Genomic DNA, 12,023 nt, shown 5'->3' with positions numbered 1-12,023 from the left:
ATTATGCCGTACACTGTATTTAGTTCGACTATATTTTTGTATGTATTCACATGTTGGGTTTTTTCATATGTGTGTGTTCATTTACTGTTGATCACGAAATATGAGCATATTTACATTTTGTAGCCTTGGTGATAATTATATCATATTATTAATACTGTATTGCACCTTGATCTCCACTGTACCCTTCGGGGTGGATTGTGAAGGGTTACATCTTTCTTCAATCGCCAAAGGCGTCACTTCTGGTCATGGCAACTCTGTTGCATTCCATACTTCTGGTTTATCGGCACATGATTTTAATTATCTTTCCTGCTTACCACTCACCTCACTTTCTTTTTCTCCCTTTCATTTAATTCAGCGTAGGTAGGGTCTACTCTTGGTATGTAATCATCGATATCTGGTGTATAGCGTGTACATGGGCGGTTTTACTTGAACAGGAAGTGACGACGTGCGTTTCAACCTGGAACACACGCCACTCACATCCTCATGTGTTGCCACACATCATCCGTTACATCTCAAGTGTTTTTAATCTGGTTTATCAACATCTATATAAAAAGCCCTGTTTGTCACTATGTCTCCATATCCCCTGAGGAAGCTAATGCGAAATGTGCGTCAGGGTTTTTGGGATTCTGCCTGGTTAGTATATTTCATTACTTGCTTTCATCCTCCTATCTCCATATTGTGGTGTTGCACTTAGCACTTTAAACATATTATGCTGTTGACATTTGATATACCCAATTTTTTCTGACGTTGTCGTATATATAGTGGTTTAGTCATCTGTTTAAGCATTCAGTTTGAGGATAGCAGTTTCTATTTATAGTTTTTTAGGTATTGGGGCCCATTTTTGTCCTGTGTATTTACCCGCCATTGTCTATATCAATAAAGGATTTATATATTTTCATACTATTTTTGTTGTGCACATTTTATTGGTGAGGTTCATAGAATAGTATTGTGCATGGCACCTTATAGCATCATATAGCTATATCAATAGGTGTAGTATGTGTAAAACAGAAGCAGCATATCCTATCTTTGGGCAGAATCAGTGCTGAATATCCCATTGAAATTAATAGGAAGCAGAAAAACTGCTGCACGAAAGTCCATGCGTTTTTTTGTGTGCAGTTTCCAGCATGTTTTTTGGCACAGATCTTCTTCAAATACCTCAAGCGGAAAATTCAGCTTTGTATTGAAGTGAACACCCACTGGTCAAAAAAATAAAAAGACCGATGGAAAAAAAAGCATGAAGAGTGTAGTTTTTTTTTTTTAAGCACATTTTTCTAAATCAGTTGTGTGAACAGGCCCTTAAAGAGGATCTGTCAGCAGACTTGTACCTATGAAACTGGCTGACTTGTTGTATGAGTGCTTGGCAGCTGAATGCATCTGTGTTGGTTCCATGTTGATATGTGCCGTCACTGCTGAGAAAAACGAGCGCAAAACATTACTGCATCTGTGCCAGATACTAAAGGTGCACAGTGCAGGGCAAGACTTTAGGAGAAGTCAGGGCCAGGCATGATGACGTTTACACTGCCTGGCCCTGTCACTCAAAGTGTGGAAGGCATTGAAGTTGCAGGCAGAGTAGAGACTCAAGGAGAAACTGCTACACCCCCATTGCCCCTAGAGGCTCATTTGCAAATTTTAAAACATTTTTCTATGCAATGTATTCACATATGAACATGAAACTAGCACGAATGTCTTCAGCGAACAAGCAAGAAGCCAGCCAGTTTCAGCAAATCTGCTGACAGATCCCCTTTAATGATATTTGTTGTGTTGATGGCTTGAACCTTTATTTCACTTCAGTCCAATTTTTGAAGACTTATCATATGGGACCTTTTAACACCTTGCTGTGATACACCACTGATCTTTTACCCATATAAACACAAATGCACACATACAGGATGTTTTATTAACAGAGCACACAAAAATCATCTGTAACTTCATAGCGGAATGACAATTCAATATCGTGGAAAATTGGAATCAATCTTTTCAGACCAGGCCATCAAACCCCCTTTAATATCTTTAGCAATAAATTTGTATGCTCCTCTGTCTGAAAACTCCTGTAGTATCTTCACAGCTTTTTGTGAATCATTTCCAAGTTTGCATATAACAATCACTAAAAAAAGAAAGAAAATAAATATTTTATGTAGTTAATGAACTGCTTACACTGAATTATCTCTCTTCTAATCTGAAAATACTATTGCATTAGGCTACTGTCACACTAGCATTTCTATTTTCCGGTATTGAGATCCGTCATAGGGTCTCAATATCCGATTTGTCCCCATTCACTGTCAATGGGGACAAAACGTAACTGAACAGAAACCAAATGCATTCCGTTCAGTTTGGTTGCGTTCCCATACCGGAGAGCAAACCGCAGCAAGCTGCATTTTTATTTCCGTCATGGGATGCGGAGCAAGACTGATCTGTCATGACCCACAATGCAAGTCAATGGGGACAGATCCTTTTAAGTCTGACACAATCAAAAATGGTTCCGACCCCTATTGACTTTCAATGGAGTTAATGACCGATCCGTATTGACCATGTTAAAGATAATACAACCGGATCCGTTCATAATGAATGCAGATGGTTGTATTATGAGTAACGTAAGCATTTTTGCTGAGCCCTGACGGATCCAGCAAAGACACTAAGTAGCATTAGTATAAGAAAGAAATGTACATGAACTTAACAGGGTTTTTCTTTTTTTTAAGTTTCACTAAGGGAATTGGCCATAAATGACACTGACTGGCATACAATTAAGGGCCCTTTATCTTAAAGATAGTCACTAACGAGCATTCACAGGAACACTCGTTAGCGACAATCTGGCAGTGTAAATGTATCACTGATCACTGGATGAACGAGCGAGACGCTCATTCATAGAGTAATCCAAACGTTTGTGTGTACACAAAAATCACTGTTAATCAGCAGCACTGTTTACACAGCACGATCTGCTGTTTGCAAACAATGAGTCATTATGGCGAAGAGCGATGGCATTAGCGATCGCTCCTCCCCATACTATGGGGGAGATCACTGCATATAAATGAAGTAGTCTCCTCCACCAGTGAGCAGCAGTTTGTCGGGCAGGAATGCTTCCTTCCTGAAAATCTGCTGTTCTGTCTTCCCATGTAAGATCTTTAGGCCCTACCTCTGGCAGACCTAGGAACCATTGTTAGAGGCCTGGCTGATTGCATCATGAAGAAGGGAGATGGAGTGATAGGGGGAGCCTCTTATCTTTGTCTAACCACTTAGATGCCATGGTCTCTACCGATCTAAGTTCTTAAACAGGATTGGGTTACGTTGGCCAGGCATGTATGACTATGGTAGAGTTGGGAGAAATATCTTAACTGAAAGAGCATTCATTATTTAATTCGGATGGCCAGCGTTATAAAAATACTCAGCATTGTGAAGAGATTTTTATAAATTATCAGTTTTTTTTTGTTGCAATATGAGAAAAATGTAATAAAAAAAAATCCTTACCTTTATTGTCTACTCCATTAGCACTCTTGCTCAGATCTGAAAGTCTTTCAGTCAGGACATTAGACCAATTCAAACTACTGTCCTCCAGTTGACTTAAAGGTATATCTTTTTGTACTTAAGAAAAATTTTCCTGGATCGATTTACATTTGTCTCAAAGGGGTTTTCAAGTTTCCCCTACACGATAGGGAATAACTGATTGGTGGGGGGGTCTGACTGCTGGAACCCCACAGATTCTGAGAACAGGGGTCCAGTTCCGATTGAGTGGCAGGCAAAGTATGCACCCTGCTGCTCCATTCATTCTCTATGGGACCGCCAGAAATAGAGTGTTGTACTCGGCTGCTGCAGTTCCATGCGGAATGAATAGAACGTCAGGGCATATGCTCCACCAGGATCGGGGAACGAGACCACTGTTCTTGGGATCGGTGGGGCTCACAGCAATTGGAACCCCACTGATCAGTTAGTTTAACCCTATTTAGTCACTGACAGGCACACCCCTCATTTGAAATTATTGAACAAAACACAAAAATATGTATAAATATAATTTATTACACAGGTAATATTTATAATGTTAGCTGGGATAAAAATAAAATATAAACTAAAGGTAAAATATAAAAATGAAAAATATGAAATGTAAAAATTAAACATATACAGATAGAGCACAATATATATATATATATATATATATATATATATATACACACACACACATACGTGTATCAGTCAATCCAATTTTTACTTTTGTTTTTATAAAAACTTTTTTTTTTTTAAAGAAACAAAATTCCATGAGTGACTGATAGACTGACATTTTGTGCTCCATCACACACTCATGGATTTTTGTTTTGACATTTAACATTTTATTTTACATAATTTTTAATTAGAAATTAATAGTGTAGGTAGAGTGAGGCAGTGACATGCCTCATATGTGTCTCCTAGAATGGTGCAGGAAACCTACCGTATTTTTTGCCCTATAAAGACGCACCAGCCCATAAGACGCACCTAAATTTTAGAGCAATTATGGCAAGAGAGAATAGGGAGAGGCACTCATAGGGTAGCAGGCAATAATAATCAACTAAGCGTAATGGATGGAATATGCTCACCTTTTGGTGTTGTGCGTGTGTGAGCACAACATCCGTAAGGGTAGACACACAAGGGGGGGAGGGTCGGTTCTGCCGGTACCTGTTCAATGCTTTTGGATGGAGTTGCCAAAACTCCTAGGGACTGTTGAGGGCGTGATGAATGATTTGTGTGCGAACAGACGATAAGGTTACCTCTTTGGCGCACAGGGACGACCACGATTCAGAGATTTTTTTGGTATAAATGCTATTTATTGTTCAGTGGACAACGCTTTTCGGAGTTTATAACTCCTTTCTCAAGTCTTAGGGACGCCAACAGCAACAAAAAAAAAGCAAAAAGTGGACAATAAGAAAAAAAATATCTTTCATTAGATCTCTGGTCAGACCACCAATGTTAATAAGAACTCAGATCAGACCCCCAATCAGACCTCAGATCAGACCCTATGTGAATGACCCCCAATCAGACCTCAGATAAGAGCCCCATGCCTTTCATTAGCCCTCATATGCCTTATATCAGCCCCCCATTGCCTGTCACCAGCCCCTATTCAGCCCCCATTACCTCTTATTAGCCCACAGCAGCCTCATATCAGCCCCCATTGCCTGTCACCAGCCCCCAGCAGCCTCTCTTCAACCCCCATTATCTCTTATTAGTCCCCATTGCTTGACACTAGCCTCATATCAGCCCCCATGGCTTGTCACCAGCCACCATAAACCTTATATTAGCCCCCATCAACCTGGAATCAAATTTAAAAAAGCACTTACCTTTCCCGATCCGGCCGCCGCCGCTCCTCTCCTCCAGCGCGATCCTCTTCATCCTGCCACCGGCTGTGCATTGAACCAGTGCGCACAGCGTGAGGTCATAGATCCAACAGCTGAGGATCAGGAAGCGGTGAGTAGAGAGCCTTCACCGCTTCCTGGTCCTCCGGTACTAATGAGCGCTTCCACAGTGGACACTGTTGGTACTTAGTATAGCTGGTACCAGGCTAATCCAGGCCTGGGTTTTATTGGGAATAAACCAAGAGCTGGGTCTATATCCACGTTTCTAATTTAAAAGTCAGCAGCAAGAAGCAGGGTCTGTCTGTATGAGCCAGAGGCTTACAGATCACAGAGCGCAAGGCGTGTGTGAAGCAACACTGGCCTGAGGACGGTTCTAAGTGAGACCTGAGCCTGTATCACTCTGTTTTTGTGTATGGACTGACTACCTGATCTGGCTGTACTGCACTGTAAGTTGGCTGGAATTATCAATACACCGGATTGAAGTGACTTTGTTGTGTCCCTGCCTGTCTTCAATGCTGGTCGTGGGATCGAACAGCTTTACACTACACATAAAATTACATCATGACATATCACCATGTATAACAACTCCAATGTGGAAGCATGTAATTCTTGATCTGAGTTGAGAAGTGTACATCAATGTAGGAGTTGAATTCCGGTGTAATGGACCCAAAGATCAGGATAAAACAAAAGGAGGGATTGAAAGAAAAGGATACAAAAAACATAAAACAACCGAACAGACATATCTAGAGCCAAAGAATCAGTTAAGTAGCCACCAGCAACACACTACAGGGGGGTTAATAGAAGCTACTCTTACATAGTACTGCTAACATCCAGCAATAGATTCATTACATTGCATTTCGGGAAGACTACAAGAGGATTAATACAGTCACAATTAAATGTTTTTATTCATGTTTGTGTACGGGGAGGCCTAGGCATTAGTAAGCATAGGTAACTTATCCCTCCAGATTTTTAAGTTATCTAGGTATGAGGAATATAAGCCTTTACAAGAGGCCATAGTACCTTTCATATCACAATTATAGCCGACTCGGAGTATGATATCAGAGAGCTGGAGAATCTGGGTGGATCTCCAGTGCTTAGCTTTAAAGGGAACCTGTCACCGGGATTTTGTGTATAGAGTTGAGGACATGGGTTGCTAGATGCCCACTAGCACAGCTGCAATATCCAGTTCCCATAGCTCTGTGTGCTTTTGTTGTGTAAAAAAAAAAACGATTTGATACATATGTAAATGAAGCTGAGATGAGTCCTGTCCCTATCTCATCTCACATACAGGACTCATCTCAGGTTATTTTGCATATGTATCAAATCGTTTTTGTTTACACAACAAAAGCACACAGAGCTATGGGGACTGGATATTGCGGATGTGCTAGCGGCCATCTAGCAACCAATGTCCTCAGCTCTATACACAAAATCCCAGTGACAGGTTCCCTTTAAGTATTTTAGAAGCAGTTAGGACATGAAATAAAACAGTATGAGTTCTCCTAGGGGTATTTTCTAGCCCAAAAGATTGGTTAACAGCAAATGGATCTCTTTCCATAAGGCACTTATCCTATCGCATTCCCAAAACACATGTAAAATTGCACCAACAGACTGATCGCATCTCCAGCATATTGCAGTGACCTCCGGGTATATCAAGGATAAGTGGTCAGGGGTCATGTACCATCTGTAAAGCACTTTTCTGGATGATTCTAGTTGTAATGAACATTTAGAGTATGTTGTGGGCTAGGAAAACTTGTTGCAAAGACACAGACTTTTGTGACATATTCAAATCGGTCAACCATTTATCTAGACCAGAGGTGTCTTCGGAAATACAAGCCTTTACTAATAGTCTATAGATCTTAGATAGTCCTTTATTCCTCCCTAAGTCACCAAAAAAGTAAAGCTCAAAAGGAGACTTAACAAGGGCCTGGTCCTTAGGAAGAGAGTTCAAAAAGGATCTCAGTCTCAGGTATTTGAAAATGTCTTTATTAGACAAATCGAATAAGTGTACTACCCGTGAAAATAGAAGCTATTTTTTTCGTTCCCATATTTAGTCAATTGATGTAAGCCCACTTTGGATCCACTCTTTAACCTCTTAAGGACACAGAACGTACAGGTACGCCCTGATGTCCTGGTACTTAAGGACACAGGGCATACCTGTACGCCCTGTGTATTTCCGATCACCGCCGCACGGCGAGCGGTGATCGGAACTGGGTGCCTGCTGAAATCAATCAGCAGGCACCCTGGGTCAATGCCGAGGGGGGGTCCTGTGACCCCCCCCCCCATATCGGCGATCGCTGCGGATTAACCCCTTCTATGCCGCTGAGGGTTTGTGTTTGAGGGAGCCCATCGAGTCCCCGCGCTGCTGTGGCGGGGACTCGCTGTATCAGAAGGAATCGGGAACTGCCTTCTACGGGAGCCGAGGAGATCCAGCCTCAGGCTGGGTCTCCTAGGCAACCTGTTAGTGTATGACTCAGTGTATACTAACAGGCAGTGCATTACAATACATATGTATTGTAATGCATTGCAGAGGGGATCAGACCCCCAAAAATGAACATCAGAAATAAAGTAAAGAACAAAAAGTTTTAAAAAAATTATTAAAGTAAAACAAAATAAAACAAAACACCCCTTTCCCCTTATAATAGAAAACAGAACAAAAAAACCCCCACACACATATTAGGTATCGACGTGTCCGTAATGACCGGCTCTATAAATATATCACATGATCCACCCTGTCGGATAAATACCATAGCAAAAATAAATAAAAACGGTGTAAAAAAAAAAAAGAAGCAATTTTTGTCATCTTACATCACAAAAAGTGCAACACCAAGTGATCAAAAAGGCGTATGCCCCCCAATATCGTACCAATCTAACAGTCACCTCATCCCGCCAAAAATGAGCCCCTACCTAAGACAATCGCCCAAAAAATAAAAACTATGGCTTAGAATATGGAGACACTAAAACATCATTTTTTTGGTTTAAAAAATGCTGGTATTGTGTAAAACTTGGGTATCGCCGCGTCCGTAAGAACCTGCTCTATAAAAATATCACATGACATAACCCCTCAGGTGAACACCGTAATAAAAAATAAAAAAAAACTGTGTAAAAAAAGCTATTTTTTGTCACCTTGCATCACAAAAAGTGTAATAGCAAGCAATCAAAAAGGCATACGCACCCCAAAATAGTGCCAATCAAACAGTCATCTCATCCTGCAAACAATGAGACCTAAGATAATCGCCAAAAAATGAACAAAACTATGGTTCTCAGAATATGGAGACACTAAAACATGATTTTTTTTGCTTCAAAAATAAAATCATTTTGTAAAACTTAAATAAATAAAATAAGTAGACATATTAGGTATTGCCACGTCCGTAATAACCTATTCTATAAAAATATCACATGAACTAACACCTCAGATGAATACCGTAAAAAAAAATAAACTGTGTAAAAAAAGCAATTTTTTGCCACCACAAAACAAATAAAACGATGGCTTTCAGAATGTGGAGACAATAAAGAATCTTTTTTTTTAATGTTTTGATATAGAGCAACCAAAGATCATATGTACCCTAAAATAGTACCAACAAAACTTCCACCCTAATCTGTAGTTTCCAAAATGGAGTCACTTTTTTGGAGTTTCTACACTAGGGGTGCATTAGGGGGGCTTCAAATGGTACATTGTGTCAAAAAGCCAGTCCAGCAAAATTTGCCTTCCAAAAACCGTATGGCATTCCTTTCCTTCTGCGCCCTGCTGTGTGCCGGTACAGCAGTTTACAACCACATATGGGGTGTTTCTGTAAACTACAGAATCAGGGCCATAAAAATAGAGTTTTGTTTGGCTGTTAACCCTTGCTTTGTAACCGGAAAAAAATGATTCAAATGGAAAATCTGCCAAAAAAGTGAAATTTCTCTCTATTTCCCATTAATTCTTGTGGAACACCTAAAGGGTTAACAAAGTTAGTAAAATCTGTTTTGAATACCTTATAGGGGTGTAGTTTCTAGAATAGGGTCATTTTTGGGTTGTTTCTATTCTGTAAGCCTCACAAAGTGACTTCAGACCTGAACTGGTCCTTACAAAGTGGGTTTTTTAAAATTCTGAAAAATTTCAAGATTTGCTTCTAAACCTTGTAACATCCCCAAAAAATAAAATAGCATTCACAAATTGATCCAAACATGAAGTATACATATGGGGAATGCAAAGTAATAACTGTTTTTGGAGGTATTACTATGTATTATAGAAGTAGAGAAACTGAAACTTGGAAATTTGCAAATTTTTCAAAATATTTTTTATTTTTTTATGACGTGAAGTACAATGTGTGACTAAAAAACAATCTCAGAATGGACTGGATAAGTAAAAGTGTTTTAAAGTTATTCACACAAAGTGACACTGGTTAGATTTGGCCTGGTCCTTAAGGTGAAATATGTCCGTGTCCTTAAGGGGTTAAAGGAGATGTCAGGAATCAGGAGCTCTACCGTATGAAATGAAATCTGGCATATTTTCCAACTTGCTACATTTTTGGGGAAAATCTTATTCATCAATGAGTGAAAACTAGCCTTAACAGGAAGAAATTTTGCCTGCTAAGCGTCTATTGTATTTAGGGATGAGAAAATCGACTTCGGATGAAACATCCAAAGTCGATTGACATAAAACTTCACATAAGACTTCAGGTAATAACTTTAGAAATTAATTTTTACAGTTAAAAACCTTTTACCGAACTCTGTTTTGGTCCCAAGTGGTACAGTAGAAATTAATTTCTGAAGTTACTACTCGAAATCTCACAAGTAAAAACTTCGGCTCATCGAAATAAAAACTTTCTAATACTGTACAGAGCACTTGCTCTGTACAGTATTTTAACAAAGTTTCATCCGAAACTTCGGATGTTACATCCGAAGTCAATACGCTCATCCCTAATTGTAATATTTGAGACCCTAATGAAGTCTTTAAGATTCCCAATACCCAAAGCTTTAGTTTCAATAGACACCTAGTGAGGAGGGAATTCTGTGGTGAACCAGCAGCGCATCTGATCTAGAAGTGTAGCATTGTAGTAAAGTAATAAATTAGGAAAACTAAAACCTTCTTGAGCTATAGGTTTATACAATGTAGAAGCTGATACTCTATGCCTAGAATGCTGCCATACAAATCGCAAAAGGAGGGATTGCAATTTTTGAATGTAACGCTTTGATAAGAGAATAGGCACATTTTAGGTAGTACCATCATCTTAACTGACGCTATCCTCCCAAACTAAGATAAATCCACCGTTGAGTATGACTTTAAATCATTTGTCATTGTGTCTGTGAAGGTTCTCATTTATCCAGGTCATGGTACATCTGTAAAGAATAAATCAAGGCAACTGGACGTACTGTAGATTTCTTGAAAACGTTTCACTCGTTCTTCCAACGAGCTTTCTCAATTCTGAGTGACTGTACAAAAATTCTAGGAATAAATATGTAACTGATGTTCAGATTCATATTCATATATTCAAGAGGGAAGGAAGCTGGGAATAGAGGTCTATCGAAAACCAACACACACAGACCAGTACCTGCTATTTGATTCCCACCTGAGAAACATTGTGTTAAGGAGGGGCATGTAGTTTCGGTTAAATAGATCTTTACTGGGGAAAGTCAAAGTAATGCCCAAGTAGGGGATGCTATCTGTTGCCCATTTAAATGGATATTGGGAAGAAATGTGGGAAACTGCCAATGGAGATAGTCCCATATTCAGAATGACAGATTTTGTGGCATTTAATTTATAATAGGAGATTGTGCAAAATTCTTGAAACTTCTTCATTACTGCTGGTAAAGAGGTTTGCGGGTCACAGTGCAATGATCAAATTGTCTACAAACAAACCTATTTTATGTTCCTTGCCTACCATAACCACCCCTCTAATATTTGCTGAAGCACTTATAGCTGCAGCTAGGGATGAGTGAATCGACTTTGGATGAAACATCCAAAGTAAATTTGCATAAAAGTTTGTTTGAATACAGTGATGAGTGATTGCTTGGAACTGAACCAGAGTTCGGGAAATAGTTTTTAACAGTAGAAATTAATTTTTTAAGTTATTACCCGAAGTCTCGCGAGACTTTGCGAAGTAATAACTTCGGCTCATCTGAGCCAATACATTCTATTACTGTACGGAGCGCTTGGTCCATTCTGTATTTAAATCACTGCAAAAGGTGCACCACAATGATATGCAACTGACAACAGTGGCTAATCCCTCAAACTTATGTTAAAAACTGAGACTTTAGCCCTTTTACACTACCGTCAAGGTATCTCAGTGTGGCATGTGTTCCTACCACTAGACTACCTACGGTGTGTGAACACTGTCCGAGAGTTGCTAAGATACAACTTACAGCCAAACTGCCACATACCTCCATAGTGAAATCACTCAGGTAGTGGGAGAGATGATTAAGCTGTAAGCCCCACCTATAACAGGCCATGTGACACAAGCTACCAGGTGCAACAGAATGCTACCAGCAGTACCCAATGGCACATTCTAAACATATCAAGAAAAATAAGGAGATTTTTGTGAAACTCACCTGTAAAATCTTTTTCTCGTCTTTTCCATTGGGGGACACAGACCATGGGTATAGCTTAGAGGTATTAGTAGGAGGGACACTATGCAAATGAAAGAGCTCCTCCTCCTCGGGCTATACCCCCAGACTCCACCAGGAGGAACTCAGGCGTTGCACAAGCAGTAGGAGAAGGAGCAAGAAAAA

General features: G+C 39.8%; 1 protein-coding gene across 1 annotated transcript in view; it reads right to left on the bottom strand.

The window, feature by feature from the left end:
* Nucleotides 1-1,877: 1,877 nt before the first annotated feature.
* MOCS3 (molybdenum cofactor synthesis 3) overlaps nt 1,878-12,023 on the bottom strand; it is a 208,933-nt gene continuing 198,787 nt past the window's right edge. The window contains exons 12-13 of the mRNA XM_044292068.1: nt 3,463-3,567; nt 1,878-2,104 (exon numbers count right to left, since the gene is read on the bottom strand). Coding sequence (XP_044148003.1) covers nt 1,947-2,104; nt 3,463-3,567 — 263 coding nt within the window. The 3' untranslated portion in view covers nt 1,878-1,946. The remainder of the gene's footprint in view (nt 2,105-3,462; nt 3,568-12,023) is intronic.

Source organism: Bufo gargarizans, chromosome 4 (assembly GCF_014858855.1).
Source record: "Bufo gargarizans isolate SCDJY-AF-19 chromosome 4, ASM1485885v1, whole genome shotgun sequence".
Classification (NCBI taxonomy): domain Eukaryota; kingdom Metazoa; phylum Chordata; class Amphibia; order Anura; family Bufonidae; genus Bufo; species Bufo gargarizans.
Note: the sequence above shows the minus strand (reverse complement) of the source record. Positions and strands in the feature narration are given on the sequence as shown.